This window comes from Bos mutus, chromosome 13 (genome assembly GCF_027580195.1).
Source record: "Bos mutus isolate GX-2022 chromosome 13, NWIPB_WYAK_1.1, whole genome shotgun sequence".
NCBI classification, from domain to species: Eukaryota; Metazoa; Chordata; class Mammalia; order Artiodactyla; family Bovidae; genus Bos; species Bos mutus.
In genome coordinates, this window is record NC_091629.1 from 57,456,926 (window position 1) to 57,477,391 (window position 20,466).

At 52.9% G+C, this 20,466-nt stretch overlaps 2 protein-coding genes across 2 annotated transcripts in view; one reads left to right on the forward strand and one right to left on the reverse strand.

Annotated features, from left to right (window-relative positions):
- Nucleotides 1–706: 706 nt before the first annotated feature.
- On the forward strand, nucleotides 707–6,217 carry KCNK15 (potassium two pore domain channel subfamily K member 15). Its single transcript, XM_005903199.2, has 2 exons — nucleotides 707–989; nucleotides 5,451–6,217. Exons 1-2 carry the CDS (start codon nucleotides 707–709, stop codon nucleotides 6,131–6,133), a joined length of 966 nt encoding a protein of 321 aa, XP_005903261.2. The 3' UTR covers nucleotides 6,134–6,217.
- A 2,192-nt stretch (nucleotides 6,218–8,409) lies between these two features.
- Nucleotides 8,410–20,466, reverse strand: part of RIMS4 (regulating synaptic membrane exocytosis 4) — a 71,188-nt gene continuing 59,131 nt past the window's right edge. Inside the window, exons 3-6 of the mRNA XM_005903179.3 lie at nucleotides 17,729–17,841; nucleotides 17,345–17,446; nucleotides 16,601–16,740; nucleotides 8,410–11,797 (exon numbers count right to left, since the gene is read on the reverse strand). Coding sequence (XP_005903241.3) covers nucleotides 11,579–11,797; nucleotides 16,601–16,740; nucleotides 17,345–17,446; nucleotides 17,729–17,841 — 574 coding nt within the window. The 3' untranslated portion in view covers nucleotides 8,410–11,578. The remainder of the gene's footprint in view (nucleotides 11,798–16,600; nucleotides 16,741–17,344; nucleotides 17,447–17,728; nucleotides 17,842–20,466) is intronic.

Sequence of the window (20,466 nt, forward strand, 5' to 3'; positions counted from 1 at the left end):
GGACGCTTTCTCCCACCATCTTAGCTGTAATTGCCCCTTCAGCTCCCACCCTCCACCTGCCTTGCAAGACAGGATGTTTTCCTTCTCACGCTTTTTTTTTGTTTTGGCCGTGCCATTGGCCTGTAGGAATCTTAGTTCCCCGACCAGCGATCCAACCCGCGCCCCTGGCAGTGGAGGCGCGGAGTCTTAACCGCTGGACCGCCAGAGAAGACCCTCACACTTTTCTTAAATTATCTTTTTGTTTGTTTTTCATACAACCCTCTATCCTAGGATATCCGCTCTATTTACACCAGGAATGTAATAGATCGTGTGTACCAGCAGGTGCTTGGTAAGTATTTGCTGGATGACCAACCGAACGAAGGAATGAATGACTTGCCCAAGGTCACAGGACGAGGAGGGCGGTGGAGACCGGGCGCCTGCACAGCTGGACTTTGGGCGCTTCGGTCTCGCTGTCACGACCTGCAGACGCTACAGCCCCGGGGTGCCGCCGGGGAAACAAAGGCAGGGGAGGCGCAGGCAGGTGGCAGCTGCAGGAGCCCTCCGGGCCCTCGTCGCCCCCTTGCCCCGCCCCGCCGAGGCGCCGCCCCGGGGTGCCACACCCCAGCCGTCCGCAGCCCCGACTCCTGCGGCGAGCGGGGCGCGGGGCGACCGTCGGGGCGCATGGACGGGGCGGCGGCGAGCGCGGCGCGGGGCCTGGGGCTCGGCGATGAGGAAGCAGAGCGCGCGCACCGCCGCGCTCGTCCTGTGCATCCTCTCCTACCTCCTGGTGGGCGCCGCCGTCTTCGACGCGCTCGAGTCCGAGGCGGAGAGCGGCCGCAAGCGGCTGCTGGCCCAGAAGCGGAGCGAGTTGCGGAGGAAGTACGGCTTCTCGGCCGAGGACTACCGCGAGCTGGAGCGCCTGGCGCTGCAAGCCGAGCCGCACCGCGCCGGCCGCCAGTGGAAGTTCGCCGGCTCCTTCTACTTCGCCATCACCGTCATCACCACCATCGGTGAGCGGCCCCCGGCGCCTCCCCCTCGGCGCTTGCTCCATCCCCAGGCGCCCGCGGCGTCCCGGGGTTTCAGTCCCACCTCTGCCTCTGCCAGGCGGGGTGACTTTGGAGCAGTCATTTCAGCTCGCCGAGCCTCACTTGCCTCCCTCTGTCGGATGGGCTCTGTGGTTTCCACGCAGGCCCGGCTGGGAGGAGACAGTAGGTCCCCTTTGCCAAGAGGCAGTGGCAGGGGCTGGGAGATTGATAAAGTGGAGTCGGAAGCCCAAGTGGCTGGAGTTGCTTCCTTGCCTGGGGGCATCACGTTAGCTGTGTGACCTCAGACCAGTTGCTTAACCTCTCTGAGCCTCAGGTTTTCTCCTCTGTAAAAGAGGGGTGCTAACAGGCCCTATCTCAAGGCTGTAGTGAGACAGTTTTCATTAAGGAGATAATATATGTATAAAGTTTTAGCACAGGGCCTGACAAGTAGAAAGCACTAACAAAAAGCGGCGGGGGCGGGGGGTGGGGGGGAGATTGATTTTTGTGTTATAACAAAAAAGAGAACGGGCGCCTAATCTGTCTTAGTCCCTGCAATATGGCCAGTGCCTAGCTTGTAGTAGACACTCAATAAATATTTGTTAAAGGAATGACTGATTACCACCAGCTTTGGACCTCACCCTCGGGGATTCAGAGCACTTTCTCTGCAGCATCTGGACCTCCAACCGTTGCCATGGCTACCGACTGGTTGGTACCTGCGGAGCCCAAGCCTGGGGAAGCAGAAAAGGAGTGGAGCAGGCTCTCGGGGCTCCATCCACCACCCCAGGCTGGCTGTGGAGGTCCCAGTGTCTCTTTGGGCCTGGACCACCACCCTGGAAACCAGTGCTGCGGAGAAAGCTCCTCCATAATGCTCTTGCAAGTCAGTGTGAGTTTGTGGGTTTAGTGGTGGAGTTGAAAGCCTACCTTCCGAAATTACAGAGGCCAGAGTTCCGGTTTTCATCTCTGTTGCCTCCTGCCTTCTCTGGCAATTGATTGTACCTCTCTGAGCCCCGGTTTCCTCAACTACAAAGTGCAACTGTTGCTATCTTACTGAGTGATTGCCAGGTTTAAGTGAGGTCAAGCAGGTTAAATGCATAGCACAAGCCCTGAGGCTAAGTAGGGACTGTTAATTAGCAATAATGACAATTCATTATTTGCCAACTGTGGGCCCAGCTCCTATTCAGCCCTTTTGACCCCTCCTGTCAGCCTGGGCACCCCTGCTTCTCTCTCTTGGCTCAGCCTAAGACCCTCCCTGTCTCTGCACCCAGGGTGTGGGACCCTGTCCACCTCTTCTGCCCTCCCCCACATTTTGGAGGCCTTCCAGCTGGATGTGGCCTCCACTTCTGACTGCTTGCCTCTGACCTGCACCTGGGATGGGGAGGGAGTAGGGACCAGGGTGTGGAGAGCGACTGAGGAAATAGCAGTTTTACCGCTTTCTGCCACCTGGGGGCGCCAGTATGGTTGTGTGAGCCAGGCTGCAAAAGCTAGCCTTGCAGAGCCAGGCGACAGAACCCAGGGGCTGAGCTCTGCAGGAACAGCAAAGAGCCACTGAGAAGCTATGGAGGATAGTGGTTAACAGCTCAACCCTGTGACCTTTGGGCAGCTTTCTCCCTCTGAGCCTAGTGTCCTTATCTGTAAGATGGGGATAATAATCTCATACAGTCATTGAGACGATTAAATAAAATAATCCATGTAGAGTACCTAGCATGCCTAGTTATTATCATTATTCATTTTCCTGTCTGTCAAAACCAGACAAATGGCTGGAAACAGCACTGCCTGGCCTTTTATTCTTAAAGACGCTCCTCCGTCTCACACTCTGTACCTCCTTCAATCTGGTTTGAGTATTATTATTACTGATTATTTAAACTTTCATTGAGCTCCTAGTCTGTGCAGGGCACTGGTGATCAGGGACGTGAGAAATGACTAGTTTGGTCTCTGGCCTCAAGGACCTCACCGTTTAGTGGCAGCAGGGTCCCTGCCCCGCAGATAGATAGAGGCAGACTAATAGAGCCATGAAGTAGAAACATGAAGTGGAGTCATAGATCTTTAAATATATATATATATATATATATGTATCTAGTGTTGATATTTCAAATGTTATATATGCACACACTTCACACGGTACAAAAGGTATAGGATGAAAGGAAGTCTCCCTTTCTCCGCATCCGTCAACCTATAAATTCCCTTCTCTGGATCAAATGCAGTTATGTTTTTTGAGTATCCTTCCAAGTATCTTCTCTGCCTATATATTCCTTTACAACACACACAGGTAGCTCAGTTGGTAAGGAATCCATCTGCAATGCAGGAGACCCCAGTTCGATTCCTGGGTCAGGAAGAGCCGCTGGAGAAGGGATAGGCTGCCCACTCCAGTACTCTTGGGCTTCCCTGGTGGTTCAGCTGGTAAAGAATCTGTCTGCAATGCGGGAGACCTGGGTTCGATCCCTGGCCTGGGAAGATCCCCTAGAGAAGGGAAAGGCCACCCACTCCAGTATTCTGCCTGGGGAATTCCATGGACTGTATAGAGTCCATGGGTTGCAGAGTCAGCCACGACTGAGCTACTTGTACTTTTATACATGATAGAGGCATTGTGTTATACATGCCTTTTTGTCTCTTGCTTTTTTCACTTCGTATATTCTGGTGATTTCTTTACATCAGTCCCTGAAGAACTGTGTCCTCTTTTTCATGGCTGATTAGCAGGGCTCCTCCACCCTGGCACTGTTGACATTTTGGACTGGCTATTCTGGTGGGCTTCCTTGGTAACTCAGTGGTAAAGAATTCACCTGCCAAGGCAGGAGTCGCAGGTTTGATCCCTGGATCAGGAAGATCCCCTGGAGAAGGAAGTGGCAACCCACCCCAGTATTCTTGCCTGGAGAATTCCATGGACAGAGGAGCCTGGTGGGCTACAGTCCATGGACCCCAACAGTTGGACACGACTGAGCGACTAAACAACAACAAATTCCGATTGTGGGGACTGTCCTATGCATCAGAGAATGTTAAACAGGACCCTGGCCTGCACCCACCAGATGCCAGCAGCACCCACCACCTCCCAGGTGTGACAACTGAACCTGTCTCCAGACATTGCCAACTGTCCCCTCAGGGGCTAAATGGCCCTCAGTTGGAACCACAACCATCATTGGATGGCACCATGGCTGTTTTCACCAGGCTCCTTCTGATGAACATTTAAGCTGCTTCTTATTTTTGCTGTCACCAACACTGTGGCAACGACAACTCCCATGCACACATCACTTTGCACGTGTGTGTATTTTAGAGGACTGCTTTCCTCACTGCGGAACAGCACAGGCCAAAGGTGTATTTATCGTTTGGCAGATGGGGACAATTTGCTGGAAGAGGCATATTCTACTGGGGAAGGGACACCTGACTTTTCCTGGGTTATGGGGCCCTTTGAGAATACCATGAAAGCTTCCACTTTCCAGGACCTTGGGTCCTGGAAGAGATACACATCCACCAATCCCACAATGACTGTTCCGGACAATCATTCATTGTTCCTTGTGCCGGACTCAAGGCAGCCCACTCATGTTTGCGTTCCCTACACATTTAGGGGATCAGTGAGGGACTCCACCAGACTGAAATAGGTGTTTCATGAGAGCCTGGCTTGGCACAGGAACTGGGAACGGCTACCTGGGTGTGGGCAGGGGGAAAGTCCAGTGGGGGGAGGGGAAGCATGAGAAAAGGGCAGGCTGGCTGAAATGGCATGTGAGGCTGCAGGGAGAGGGGGTTCAGGTCACGGCGTTGCCTGAGAGCGCGGACTGTACCCTGAGGATACTGGGGAGCCACAACAGATTTTTTTTTTCTATCAAGGGCACAATTTACAGATTCAAATTCATTCTTTTTCAGTGTACACCTGTGCAGGTTTTGCAAAAAAAAAAACCTGTCGTGTAACTGCAGCCATGATTTCAAGGCAGAACATTGCTAGCCCTCCCCAAAATTCCATCGTGCCTGTTTGTAGTTAGTTCACTCGCTTCTCTCACCTCCAAGGACTGGCAACCACAGGTCTGTTCGCTGATCCTAGTTTTGCCACAGAAGTTGTGCCAGTTACCCTACAGAATGTCATTTAAATGGAACCCAGCAATATATAGCTTTTTGAGCTTGGCTCCTTTCACTCAGCATAAAACATTTGAGATCCATCTTCTGTTGCTGAGGAAACAGTAGTTCCTTCCTTCCTGTGGCGGAAAAGAATCAGTCCGTTGTATGGATGTACCACAGGTTGTTTATCCATTCCCCAGGAGAAGGGTATTTTAGGTTGTTTACAACTTGGGCCGATTATGGGTAGCCACAGAAGGTTTTAAAGCCGGGGGAATGACCTAGTTCGAACCAGCATTTCAACATGCTCTGCGGGCTCTGGAGGATGGGGACAGAGACCCGGCAGGAAGAAGGCCTGTGTGTGAGGAGACGGACGCTCGTCAGCCTCCCCCTTCCTTCCTCCTCCAGGGTACGGCCACGCCGCGCCGGGCACGGACTCGGGCAAGGTCTTCTGCATGTTCTACGCGCTCCTGGGCATCCCCCTGACCCTGGTCACCTTCCAGAGCCTCGGCGAGCGGCTGAACGCGCTGGTGCGGCGCCTCCTGCTGGCGGCCAAGCGCTGCCTGGGCCTGCGGCGGCCGCGCGTGTCCCCCGAGAACATGGCGGTGGCCGGGCTGCTGGTGTGCGCGGGCACCCTGGCCCTCGGGGCCGCCGCCTTCGCGCACTTCGAGGGCTGGACCTTCTTCCACGCCTACTACTACTGCTTCATCACGCTCACCACCATCGGCTTCGGCGACTTTGTGGCGCTGCAGAACGACGAGGCGCTGCAGAGAAAGCCGCCCTACGTGGCCTTCAGCTTCCTGTACATCCTCCTGGGGCTCACGGTCATCGGCGCCTTCCTCAACCTCGTGGTCCTGCGCTTCCTGGCGGCCGGCGCGGACGCGCCTGAGCGCGCTGCCCGCCCGCTCCGCCGGGGGGCGCCCGAGAACCGAGGCCCCGCGCGCCGCGCCGGCCTCATCTCCGTCTCCTGCCGCCTCCACCGGCTGGAGCTGTGCTCCCGCGACAATCCCGGCTTCTCGCCCCCCGCCAGCCCCGGGGCTGGGGGCGGCGGCAGAGCCGATAGGCCCCCGGCCCGGCGGAAGTCCATCTGATAGCCCTTCCCTCCTGTGCATCTCTGGAAGTGGTCCTTGGCTGGGCCCCAGAAACTCATCCGGGGGGTCGATCCTAGAACCTGAGGGTCTGGATTCACCTGTCGTCGCCCCGTCCCCAGAGCTTGGAGAAGGGCTGAGGGGCCGCGGCCTCAATGCCGTCCTCTGCCACGAGCAGTTTCTCACTCCCTTCTGGGGCGCGAGCCCTGCTCTCCTCTCCAAAAATACATTAAAAGTCGCATCATAAGCAAAAGCACGACTCTTAAGTTGCCCCGTAGGTGCAAGTCCCCTGTGGTCCAAATTGTTCTAGGAAGGCGTGGCCACACACATTCTCCACGATGCCCGTTTTTCTGTTGTGTGAAACCCACGGTGGGGGAGATGCACGACTTCCCACACTGGAATCCTAACCAGTGAGGCCAGCTGCTCCCACTATGACAAGCACGGGGATCAGATGGACTGAAAACATTTACCATCCAGCGTGGACCACTGGGCAAAATGTGCACCATTTAAAGACTACTCATTTCTCTTACTTGGCATGTAGAGTGGAACTGGCCCCAGCCCCAAATGTCATGTTCTTTGTCCTTGGCCAGCCCCATTTTTGGATGGGGGAGGGGGTCTTGCTGACACCCACCGTGTCACTGGGACTACCTGGACCAGTCTTCCCCCCACCCCCAACCCTGGCCGCTGTGTGCAGTATGTGGGATCTTAGTTCCCTGCTGCTGCTACTGCTGCTAAGTCACTTCAGTCGTGGGGATCAAATCTTTACTTTCTAAGTGTGGAGTCAACCACTGGACCGCCAGGGCAGTCCCTGGGCCACAGTCTCTTCTGGGAACTGTGAGGTCTGGTTATTGCCAATCAGCCACAATGGGACTTGAGGGAATTCTCATCCCCTCCCTGGGCCTTAGTTTCCACATCTGTAAAATGAGTTCACCCAGTACCCTGTTCCCTCCTGTGCATCTCTGGAAGTGGTGCTGGGATGGGCCCCAGACCTGTATAAATGGACACTAACAAAGCTGAAATGGCACAGCACTCAGGTCATTAAAATTAACAGCCCTCAGCATCCCAGAGAGAACTGTGTCAACACAAAACAGAGCAAGCTGGGTTAGAAAAGCCAAAAACTTTAATTTTCAACATGAGCTACATGGTCATGAACACAATGCAACGTGACCTGCTCCAACCCAGGGGCCCCAGAAACCCTCCCTCCCCCAAAGCCTGAGGGGCTCCTGCTCCTGGAGAGGGAAGACGGGGAAAGGTGAGTGGAGAGTGGGCCTGAGGACCAGGGGTCTGCCTTCCTGCCACCCACTCAGGAGGCAGTGGTACGGTGAAAGGGCTCAGAGATGATGTCCAAGGCCCCGGGTTCAAGTCTCCACTTGGCCCTCACAGAAGCTATGAGTCAAACGGGCATGTCAGCGGCTCCCAGGCGGGGTTTGTGAGTCAGATGAGCTCATGGACATGAAAGCTTTCCGTCCACTCTGAGGTGCTGCTATAAGACATGGGGCCTCCTGGAGCCCAAAGGAGTCATTACAGGACAGTGGGCGATGGAGTCGGGGCACCCCGTCCCCTGGGTCTGGCACAGGGCTGCTGCTCAATAAATAAATGCAGGTGGCCTTGCCTAACGCAACAGCTGTGCTCCAAGGGCAGCGGGGCTCAGCGGTGCCTCTCAACGCTGAGATGTGCCCATGAGCTCCAGATGTAAGGAGCTGGACGGTGGATCAGCTTGTCAAGTACATGACCTCAACTCTGCTTTGCCCCACATTGAAGAAAAGAGCTCTGAACCGCTGGAGAACTGAGTTCTCCCCTGAGCTCAGCCACCAACTCCCAGTGGGACCTTAGCGAGTACCTTCCCCTCCCCGGGCCTCAGCTTCTTCTGTAAAATGGGGCTGATAACTCACCCAGGCCTCCACCGACTGCCCGGGAGCTCTTGTGAGGGTACACGAGAGATAAAAGCACTTTGAAAACAAACAGGTGTGAAAAGCACTCCGAGAAGTTCCCATGTTATTCTAAAGGTTTGGGGGGGAATGCCTTAATGTGAGGTGTACCATCGCCCCCCCTCACTCCCACACAGCCCCAGGAAGTGCTGTCTGGCCTCCCTCAGAGTGGTCTCAGAGGGGCTGTGGTCCCTTGGGGGGAGTCCCCACTTAGCATCAAGACCAGGACCACAGCCTGCACAGTCTCACGTCAGTCAGGGCAGACCCCCCCCCCATCCCCCACCCAGGAGAGCAAGGTCTCTATGGCAACCCTTCCCCCTAAACCCAAGGCCCAGAAAAGTTACTGGCCCATCAAGATGCAAGCAAGCAGCGCGGGGTGGTCCAGGGCCTAAAGGTCACAGATCCTCATTATGGCAAATGTGCCCTGGAGCAATGGTCTGCTGTTCCATGGAGGAAGGACAGAGCTGCTTCTGTTCTGGCCTCATTGCTGAGGGGTCTTGTCTTGGGCAAGCCACTTACTGATTCTGAGCTTTGGTTTCCTGCCCTCTCAGATGGGACTATAATCAGCGCTGCCCATCTTTTTCAAGGCCCCTGGGAGGAGGCCATGGAGAGAAGGGCAGAGGAAATATTGCAGGGGGAGATGGTGGCCCCACTTGGTCCTGCCCTGGCTCCAGCTCAGCCTCCGGGGGGTTGAGGAGGCCCAGATTGCCAGTGTCGTGAACTCACAGGTGACCCCAGGGGCCTGTGATCTCTCTGTTAAGATGGAAATCATTTCACCGATGGTCCCAAAGCTCCTTTTCCTTTAGTGTGACAGGCAGATTCTGGAGAAGGAAGGTGGAGATGACTCCCTCCCACCGTACCCTGGCATGTGACCTTTGGCCCAGAGATTGAAAAAAGAATCGTCCCTTAGAGACCCCCAGGCCCCTCACACCCCTAATTCCCCCAGTGCCACCCTCTCAGCTCCTCTTCAAATGGGGAAGTTTGAGCTGGCAAAGGACCAGATAGGAGCAGGCTGGAAGGTTCCCCAAAGCTAATGATGAGAACAGCCACTCCCTCCCCAAGCCCCCATCCCTGGGTGAGGACAGATGGGGGGTCTCATGCCCAATGGTCGGAGCCCCTTGGAAGGTGCCCATGTGCTCACAACGATGATACAAAGAAAGAGGGCTCCAGCCCCCGTGCCACCCCACCCCTCCGGGAGGTGAGCTGAAAAACCACAGAACAAACAGAAAGTCATTGAGGGGGGCCCTCGGTGACCACCCTCAGGATGTTATTGCTTTGGAGCGCCTTCTCTCTTTATAAAGGCTGTGCAGACCCACCCCCAACAGGGCGGGCTCAGGTTGGGGAGCAAGGCTGTGCCCACCCTGTCCTCAGGTTGGGACAGCCAGGCCCCAACCCGGCTTTGAAATGCTACCCCTGAACTACCAGAGCAGTGACAGCTGGAGAGAGAAGGCGCTCTCCTGGCTCAAAATATTCCGAATGGTGAGTAATAAACAAACGGCAGAGAAATCACACTGGTTTAAAAAAAAAAAAAGCACAGGGGAGGGGCCAGTTCTGAGCCCCGCTGCCTCCACCCCAGCCTTGGGATTCCAGCCGCCATGATTCCAGGAAGGTCAGAAGGCCTCCTGGACCAAGGAGGGGACGCTTCCATCTCCCCATCCCTATGCAGGGGAGCGCTATAACTCAACCAGAACTTCAAAGGATGCCCAGGGCTGGGAACAGGCCAGGGGAGGGGAGAGTTCCAGGTGGAAGGGCTCACCTGGTCCACAGCCTAAATGGTGGGGTGTGGGGAGAGTGGGGATAAGGTGGGACAGAACACAGCCGGGCAATCCTCAGTGGAAAACCACCTCCTCTGATGGAGCCCCAGCCCCCTCCAAGGCCCACATCCTCAGGAGTGCTTCCTAAATAAAATCAGTCCCAAGGGTAATAAATCAGAACATCTGAGTGTCATGGGCGGCTCTGGCTACAACCCTACATGAAGAGGGGGAGGAAAGGGAGGAGCAGGAGGAGGGGCTAGCCTCCCCTGAACCAGGTCCAGGCTTGGACCCAGGCCAGGCCGGCAGGGAGAAGGCTGCCTCCTGGAATTTTCTCCATCCCCTCTGTAAGGACTCTATGTGAAGCTAAGACCTGGCCCAGGGCCAGGCACTCTAAGCCTACTCGGCTAACCAAGACTACGTCCTACACAGCAGGACTGGGTAATGATGGGGGGGCGGCGGGTGTGTGTGTGGGTAGTGGGTGGCTGGGTGCCTCCCAGGGGAGGTGGCAGAAATGTGCTTCTACAGAAAGGGGCCAGCCTGTGTCCTCCCCGCATGCAAAAGGGCTTCCAAAGGCTCCAGGGAGGACCAGGCCGGGTGGGGCCGGGAAGGCAGCCCCCAGGCCTGCTCAAGAAGGAATCTCCCCCTTCTCACACTCCTGTCTCGCCTCATTCTCTTTCTCTCCTTGAGCCAAGGTCACTGAGGCCGGAGCAGTTGGTTCTGCCCTTAGTACAGGATGGTTTGTTTAAAAAGACTAAAACTGGGGAGCTCGCGTGCCTCCCCAGGCCCTTAGCCTGGAGGCAGAGGGCCAGACAAGATGACCTTTGACCTCATCCGACAAGGAGGGATTCTCCTACCTGGGAACCCCTCACCTTGGCACCACGAGTCCCAATCCCAGCTTTCTTCACACTCCCTCTCTAAACCGGCATCCCCCAAATTCAGAGACTGGTGAGCTCTCTGGGGCTGGGGTTCTCGAAAATTAGGGTCCCCCAGCTCCTCAGTCGAAACACAGCCAACAGAGTTCTTTCCAGTCCGCCCACAGCGTGCAAACTAGCTTCTTACAATCCCACAAAGCCAGGTGCCCTGGGGGCCCCTGCCAGGCCCCGGCACCCCTTTCCTCTCCCCTGGTCCCTGCTGGACCCCATGTTCTAGAGCCACCAAAAGAGGAACAGGCAGGGGACGGACAGATGGACTCGAACAGGCGGCGGCAGAGCTCCTTCCATGGGCAGGCGGAGGGAGGCCTGAGCTCCTCTTCAAGTCGGGGGCGCGGGGCCCCCGGAGTTGGCGCCGGATCCTTGCAAAGCTGCCCCGTAGGCTCGGGGGGCAGGAGTAGCTGCCTGAACCCGGTGCCGCAGGAAAGACACTTGCTGGTAATTGGCACCATGGAGATGGCCGCTGGGTTCTGGACATGACTCCGGGCAGCGAGCTTCCAAGGAGGCAAAAAGGGGGTGCGGTCGGACAGAGTCGGGGGCAGGAGGATGGTGTGCTCTGCCGCCTCGATCTTTCCTTTCTCCGGACTGCAGACACATCCACCAGGTCAAGAACCGGCCAAGTCAAAAGTGCAGCCAATCCCATCGGGAGAGGGAAGGTCTCGGGGAATAGGAGGCAAAAAAGGGGTGAGGAGGGGCCCTGGGGGGTTCAAGTCTCCCCATTCAGCTTCCCCACTGGGTGGGGAGAACCCCGGCCTCCTCTGTTCAATATGCCCTGGGGCCTGGGGTCCCAGGTAGGGTCTCCGGACCATCTCGGGGAGCCCCTCCCCCTCCCCGGCACTAAGATCGCTCGCCACAGGGCCCCACGGTGCTCTCGAGGGACAGCTGGGACGCCTGCCGGAGCAGGGGGCCCGTGGCTGGGTCCACCATGGAGGAGGTGGGGAAGAGCTTGTACCAGCCCACGGCCAGGGTGGTCAAGTCCAGCTCCTCCAGCAGCACGCGGGCCACGCCCATGAACTGCTTCCGCTCCATCCGCCCGTAGTTCCCCCACACGATCACCTGCAGAGCAAGAGACACAGTGGTTCAGATCCTGCCAACGCCACTCACAGGCCCAGAAACAGAACCTGGGGTCACCGTGTGCCTCATTCATCTCCGGGTCCTGGAAGTCCACCTCCTTAAAATGGCTCAAGTCCCACCAGATGCTCTTGGATGATGGGCTTCTTGCCTCCAATCTTGCTCTTTCTTTCCACCTGCCCCATCTTTGAGCCCCAGCCTTGAGGGCTGACCCTACATTGTGAGTGTCCTACCTACCCCCTCATCCACCGGCCCTCTGCTTCCAGATCCTCAGAAATAAAGGTTTTAAACGGGGCTAGTAGTCGGGGACTTCCCTGGTGGTCCAGTGGCTAAGACTCTGCTCTCCCAATGCAGGGGGCCTGAGTTGGATCCCTGGTTGGGGAACTGGATCCCACATGCCCCAACTAAGACCTGGCACAGACAAATAAAAATAATAAATAAATTTTTTAAAAACTTTAAATAAATTAAAAAAATAAAAGTGGTTAGAACAGCCACATGTAAATCAATGCAATTAGAACATTTTCACAGCATATACAAAAGTAAACTCAAAATGATTTAAACACCTAAAACATGACATCATCAAACTCCCAGAAAAGAACTTAGTCAAAACATTCTGACATAAACAGTAGCAATACTTTCATAGATCGCTTGCCCAAGGCAAAAGAAATAAAAGCAAAAATAAACAAATGGGACCTAATCAAATGTACAAAAAACTTTTGCACAGCAAAGGATACCATCAAAAAACGAAGACAAATGACAGAAATAGGAGAAAATAAGACTGACAAAGGGTTAATATCCAAAATGGATAAAACAACTCATACAACTCAATACTGGGGGAAAAAAATCAAAAAAGGGGCAGATGACCTAAACAGATTTTTTTCCAAAGAAGACACACAAATGGCCAATAGGCACATGAAGAGATGCTCAACATCACTGTTAGAAAAATGCAAATCAAAAACCACAATGAGGTATCACCTTACACCAGACAATACGGCCATCATCAAAACGTCTACACACAATAAATGCTGGAGAGGACAGGGGAAAAAGGGAAACCTCCTACCCTGTTCATGAGACTGTAAATTGGCATAGCCCACTATGGAGGGTCCTTAAAAAAATCAAAATAGAGCTACCATATGATCCAGCAATCCCACTCCTGGGTATATATCTGGAAAATGATGAAAATTCTCATTGGAAGAGATACATGCACCCCAATGTTCATGGCAGCGCTATTTACAAAGTCAGGACATGGAAACCACCCAAGTGCCCATCAACAGACAACCGGCTTAAGAAGATATGGTATGTATACACACATACACACACACACTCAGCTTTAAAAACAATGAAATATTGCCATTTGCAGCAAGGTGAATAGACCTAGAGTATATTACACTGAGTGAAGAAGTCAGAGAAAGACAAATACTATATGATATCACTTAAATGTGGAATCTAGAAAAATAATACAAATGAATGTACACACAAAACTGAAACAGACACAGAAAACAGTTATGGCTACAAAAGGGGAAGGGAAGGGAAGATGGGAGGGACAAATTAGGAGTATGGGATTAACAAAGTACTATATATAAAATAGAAAAGCAACAAGGATTTACTGTATAGCATAGGGGACTATGGGCTCCCCTGATGGTTCAGATGGTAAAGAATCCACCTGCAATGAAGAAGACCTGGGTTGGATCCCTGGTTTGGGAAGATCCCCTGGAGGAGGCCATGGCTACCCACTCCAGTATTCTTGCCTGGAGAATCCACATGGACAGAGGAGCCTGGCGGGCTACAGTCCATGGGTGTAGCAAAGAGCCGGACACAACTGAGCAACTTAGTGCACACACACATATAGGGGAATATACTCAGTATCTTATAATAACCTACAGTAGAATAAAATCTGAAAAACTAACTGAATCACTTTGCTGCACATTTGAAATTAACACAATACTGTAAATCAATTATACTTCAACTTTTAAAGTGGCTGCCACATGTAGAACACACATACTAGCCTCTTTCCTTTTTTCCAACAGACTCTTTTGTGCAGTACCTTCCCCATTTCTCGGTCAACCCCTCTTTCTTAGAGCAGCCAGACAGGTGGTCTCTGTGGCTGCAGGACCCTCATTTGCTCTCCTCAGGTTGTAACTCTGCCCCTCTCTAAATGTGGGCTGGCTTATCGCTCACAAGACCTATTGTCTTGATGCACACACTTTGGGGTCAGACATGTGTAGGGGCGAGTTCCAGTCTTGTCTAGGTCGTTTTGGGCAAAGTCACTTAGCCTCACCGAGACTCAGGGTTCTTGTTTGTCAATGGAATCTTCCACACTCAGCTTACCTGGCAGGCGAGGCTCACAGGAGATAATAAATGTGGAAGCTCACTGTAAGCTGTAAGCCGTTCCTCAAGCACGCAGAGAGGTACACAAACAACGTGGGCCACGGCTATTGGTGACTGCTCGTCAGGAACTGTCTAAGGCCAAATCAGCCCTAGATTCAATCTTCCCAATAACGCTATAAAAATGGATTCCGATTGCACAGCTGTTTAAACTGGGGCTCAGGGAGGTTAAATCATTTGCCTGAGGTCACTCAACTAATAAATGGTCAATGCCCCCTAGGTAACTATGTTACCTAGGTAACTCTGAACAGATACCATGTGTAAAACAGAGAGCTGGTGGGAACCTGCTGTATAGCACAGAGAGCCCAGCTTGGTGCTCGGTGGTCACCTAGAGGGGTGGGGAGTGGAAGGGAGGTTCAAGAGGGAGGGGATATATGTATACATATGGCTGATTCACTTCCTTGTACAGCATAAACTAATACAACATTGTACAGCAACTATATTCTCAATAAAAAAAAAGCAGCAGCCCATGTCTGAGTGTGTGAATGGATTTGTTATCACTGGCATTATGGGCTTAACTGTGTGCCCCTCAATTGCATACTGAAGCCCTAACCCCAGAACGTGACTGTATTTGGAGACTGGTCCTTTAAGGTGATTACATTAAAATGGGCCATTAGTGTGGGTTGCAGTTTTAACTGGTGTTGTCATAAGAGCAGAAGATTAGGACACACAGTCAGACACCAGGAATGCCTGCGTGTAGGAAAAGAACCGTATGAGTTCACAGCAAGAAGGTGGCCGTCCGCAAGCCAAGGAGAGAGGCCTCAGCAGAAACATAACTTGTGACACTTTGATCTTGGACTTCTACCCTCCAGAACTGTAAGAAATAAATTTCTGTTGTCTAAGACCCCAGGTCTATGGTATTTATGGCAGCTTTAGCAGACGAACACAGCTGGCATCACTCAATCGTGGTGGGTCTGTCTTGCCCTGACATTAGTCAGAAGGCTCAGCAGCAAGGACCCCATGCCAGATTTCTATTTCTTTATCTCTCAGCATCCCAGACAGGGATGTGCTCTGGAGTTTCTTCAAAGATGCTCAGGCCAGAAAACACAGACCTCAGTCCAGTGGGCCAGGCGTGGCCCCTAGATGGCCTTCTGGTTGTTTTAAATTGTCTTTGAATGCCTCTAGACCAGAAAGATTTTTCCCAACTTTGTTCTGACTAATATATACAGCAAGACAGACATTTAAATCACCCAGTGAACACGTGAGATTCACAACTGAAGCAAGTGGCTCCACCAAATAAGACCTGCCTTACTAAGAATGAGAAATGTTTTCTTTCCTAGTCCTATTTTCCATTTCTTTCCTATTTCCTACTCCATTCCATTAAAAAAAAAACAAAACCCACTAAACTGAGTTCATAAATTGCTGATGGGTCACAACCTACAAATGGAAAGACTGTGCCATAGACAGGACCCAGGCTTTCCAGTTTGGCAAAAGCCCGCTGTCTTGGAGATGTGGAACACCTTGGGCCTACCCTTGTGTGCTTTGCCTGTTCAGGTTAGGAGCAAGAAACTGAGGTATAAACTAGAGATGCCCAAAGAGCGGCTCTGAGGGACCTCCCTGGCAGTCAAGTGGCTAAGACTCCACGCTCTCAATGCAGGGCGTCCGAGTGTGATCCCTGGTAAACTAGGGAACTAGATCCCACATGCTGCAACTAAGAGTCCACGTGCTGCACTAGGACCTGGAGTGGCCAAAAAAAAATAAGTATTTTTAAAAACAAAGGCAAACAAAAATAAATGGCAGCTCGAAGACAGGAGGCATGCGGCTCCTGAGGCATCCAACCGGGCCCTGCCGACCCCATGACGGGCAGCTAACGCTAGTTTCAGCAAACATCTTTTGTTGTTTTTTGTTTAGTTGCTAAGTCGTTTCTGACTCCATGGACTGTAACCTGTCAAGTTCCTCTTTCCATGAGATTTCCCAGGCAAGAGTACTGGAGTGTCTTGACATTTCCTTCTTCAAACCCATGTCTCCTGCATTGGCAGGTGGATTCTTTTTCTGCTGAACCACCAAGGAAGCCCTAGATGACCACTAGGATCTTCCTAAAAGTTAGGGGGCCAAAGACCTCTGGATCCTCAAAAGCCTTTCAGTCTATTAGCACTGCGCTCCATGCCAAGCCCCTAGTCTCCTGAGGTTGGTGATGACGGTAATCATGATAATAACAATGGTGGCCACTTGTAGAGCCCTTACTACAGGCGAACTTGCAATCCCTTTCTTACACAAAGCACACATTCCACTGTCACAGTAACTCTATCAGTGGCTACTATTAATATCCCCATTTTACAGATAAGGAAGCTGAGGCTCAGAAAGGAACTTGTTCCAAGTCACACCACAAAAGGTGGCGCTCAGATCTACCAGAGTGCTCTGCTTTCTCCAGGTGAGACTCTGCCCGGCCCCCTGGCCCCTCACCTGCAGGACTTTGCCCTGGGGACTCTCAGGAAACAGCAGCACCTGGTTATATAGTGGGTCCAGCGACTTGCGAGCGACTTTGGTCTTCTTCTTGGCAATGCAGATGCCGTTCTCCAGCAGGTAGGCCTTGATGTAGGCCGCTGAGGACAGAGGTCAGCAGGGTGAGCTGTAGCTTGGGCCTCCAATGGTGGGCAGAGGGTGCAGCAGAGGGACCCGCTGCTGGGGATCGGGGTGCCCCCAGGAAGTCCGGGGATGAGGCAACAGTGGTGGGGTGCAGTCAGGGTTGGCTGGGGTCTACTCTACCCTCTCAAATGGTCCTGCCTGCCCTTTTGCTCACCCTTTCCTTGCTCACCCTTTCCCTCTCTCAGTCCCTGGCCTGCCCACCCTTCCTGGGCTTACACACTCACTCCAATGTTTGCTGAACACTCAAGGCATTTCATGCACCCTACCAGGTGCTAGGATAGAATCACAAATGGTAGAACCACAAAAAAAAAAAAAAACCAAAGATGCTCTCTGAACCCCCAGGAGCTCAGTGCAGTCAAGGAGGTGGACAAGGTCAATGGACAATTTCAACTGGGTCTCCAGAATAAATTCTAAACCGCCAGTGACACAGGAGTCACTAGCTTTGGGGGGAGGGAGACCCCCAGTTGGACACCATCATCTCTCTTCTAGACCCAGCTACCGCTCAGGACATCCTCCCAGACCTCCACCCCTAGCTTACAGATGGGAGGGCAGCCCCCACACCTGGCAGTGTCTTGGAGCCTGGCTTGGCCGTCAGACCCCGAGCCTGGATGATGTCCACTTCCAGCTGACCGTTCCGCTCCTGCAAGCCGATCTCCACGTCCCCTGCAATAGGCCCCAAGAGCTGAGACCAGGAAGTGGCTTGGAAGCTCCATCAAGGACTCGGCTGCCCATCTCTGTTGAGGATGCAATTCCCTTCCCCTACTCCCAGCCACAAACAAACCAGAACCAACCCCCAAGCCGAGTCCCCGGGCTCTGCAGAGCGCCTGGCAGGTGTGACCTCAGCTCCAGGCTGAGTGCTCAGTGGATGTAACCCAGGCAGAGGCAAGACAAGGGGCTTCTGCTGGGGACCCCCACACCCTTAGGAACAGGTCTTGGGACACTCACCCATCGGCGTGGTGGCCAGGGTCTGGCGGCCCACAAACTGCGCTGGTCCCATGCTGCCCAGGAAGTCACTGAACTGGGCATCCGATGCCAGGCAAACTCCCCCGTAGTTAAGGCTGCAAGAAAGAATGAGACAAAAGCAGACGTTCCCAGGGGCCAACTGAGGACTCGGATGACTCAGGCAGTCAGCTCTAGAACCTCCCTAATTCCACGGCGATTCTGTCCACATCCATCTCCCAGTCTTAGGCAGGCTGGTGTACTCTCTCTGCTTCTTTCTTTCTACTTTCTCCCTAAAATCTCCGCTCTGACTCCAAAAGTCTAGGGCTTAGTTTCTGTGTCCTGTCTGACCTCTCCTTGCCAAGTCTCAAGTTCTTCTTCCATGAAATGGGTATGATGTCACTTGCCTCTCCGGGTAGGACTCTCAGGAGGTGATGCTTGTCCATGCCTGGCTCTATGGGTTAGGGCTGCGACACTCAGAGTGTGGTCCAGGGACTGGCAGCACCGCCTGGGAGCTAATTAAAAAGGAAATGGTGGTCCACTCCACTCCCCAGCTGGTGAATCAGAAACTGCCTTTTAACAGGAACCCCAGAGGACTTGTTTGCACTAGACAGTTAGAAACATACAGAGCCAGTTGCTCAGCCTCGGAGGTCCACGCTTGTCCTTGCCGTGGAGCTGCCAAATATCCGCTCCCCTTCCTTTGGGAACCAGACTTTAAATCTCCTTTGGGGAGGCCCCTCCTCAAGACATTGATTCCTGTGGTGCAGAGCAGACCCAGCTTCAGAAGCTCACATGGGCTCAGCCTGGCCAATCAGGCCATTCCTTCCTTGGCCAGTGATTGGTTGAGAGTTGGGCATCTCACCCAAGCCCACAAGAATTTGCCGAGGAAGCTTTCTTTGAACTGTAGGAAGTGAGAGACTCTCTTTTCTCACGAGATCTGAACCTGAGACAGAAGCCTGGAGCCTCTGGCCACTCTCCTGCTGCCATCGGCAGCCCATGAAGGAGGCCATCACACAGGTGGCACTGATTAAGCTCCTGCATCAAACTCTACCTGAAGCAAGAGATACTTCTTTTTCTTTCTGGTTATGTACGTCAACAACAACTATTATTATATTATTTTGCTAAAGCCAGTTTTAGTTTTTTCTTTCCCATCTCTGAAATGGGAACAGTAACACTCCCATCTCCTAGACCTGTTAAGTACTTAACGAGTCATTGTTGTCATTTAGTCGCTCAGTCGTGTCCGACTCTGCGACCCCATGGACTGCAGCACGCCAGGCTTCCCTGTCCTTCACCATCTCCTGCATCTCGCTCAAACTCATGTCCATTGAGTCCGTGACACCATCCACCCATCTCATCGTGTCATCCCCTCCTCCCGCCTTCAATCTTTCCCAGCATCAGGGTCTTTTCCAGTGAGTCAGCTCTCTGCATCAGGTGGGCAAAGTACTGGAGTTTCAGCTTCAGCATCAGTCCTTCTAGTGAATATTCAGGGTTGAGTTCCTTTAGGATTTTGACTGGTTTGATCTTCCTGCTGTCGAAGGGACTCTCAAGAGTCTTCTCCAGCACCACAGCTTGAAAGCACAGAATTGAAAGCATCAATTCTTCAGCACTCAGCCTTCTTTATGGTCCAACTCTCATATCCAAACATGACTACTGGAAAAACTTAATGAAATCAGGCACTAAACACCAAGCTTGATGTGCCTATTATCTTCAGAAGTAAAGCACTTGTAACCCATTTTCTCTTAGGATCCTCGCCACAGGCAAAGGAGGTTGAGGTTTTTTTCATTTTTTGTTGTTTTTTTAACCTTTATCTGCATTATTCATGTAAGGAGGCCGATTCGGCCCAATCTGAAGCTAGAATTCACAGGGCAGAGTCAGCACATGGATACAGCACCTTTAGGGCCAACCCCAGGTGACCTTCCACTTGGGCATGTTCCAAGAACAACAGTTAACTCTGAACAGGCACATACTGTGCCAGGTTTCACAGCAGCCAGCCAAAGGGTCTTTTAGCAGGGAGGGGCGACTACCTCGGGACTTGACTGAGGGCACTGCATGCTTTGTTTCCTGCCCTAAGAGCAGCCCCCTTCCCTGTCCCCAGCTTCCTTCCAAGGGAACCTTCTGGGCTGTCAGCCTTGAAGGAGCCAGAGGAGAACCCAAGGGGTATCTGGTTCCACCTAAAGGATGTTCCCTTCTGCTTCTGAACCTCTGCTTGTCTACCTTGGCTCCAGTTCTTCGGATACAATGACTCACTTACGGTCTTCTCTGGCTGTACCCAGCTCTTCACACCCTAGACATACTGTCTGCCTTTACACCTCATTGCTAATTCACAAATCCTCACAGTTGGCAAAGGATTCACTCTCCAGCTCTGCAAATAGTTACAGGGAAGTGTCCTCTGACCCAGCAGCCTCCCTATTTCACAGATTGGAAAACTGAGGCCCACAGTGAGAAAGACAGCTGCCTGAGGGCTAGAAAACTGGCAGTGCCCACTGCTATACCAGGGCACTGCCCAAGAATATTTGCACCTTCACGTATAAAATTCCAAGCAAGCTGCAGGAACAAACAAGAGAAGACCCCATGCACAAAGAACTTACATTCTGCTGGGCAAACACACGTGTTGCCCCCAGAAACAACTAAAGAGGACGATTGTCTTCTTATGAGACACAGCCAGTCCCCTACCCGCCCACCTTGGGTTGTGAGAGCTCAGAGACCATCAGAAGAGAGGAATCGCTGCAGGCTGCAGTGGCCCA

Excerpts from the sequence above, each read along its gene's own strand:
- KCNK15 (XM_005903199.2), top strand. The coding sequence starts at position 707 with ATGAGGAAGCAGAGCGCGCGCACCGCCGCGCTCGTCCTGTGCATCCTC. Across the intron at positions 990-5,450 it reads CACCGTCATCACCACCATCG|GGTACGGCCACGCCGCGCCG; the intron begins GTGAGCGGCCCC and ends TTCCTCCTCCAG.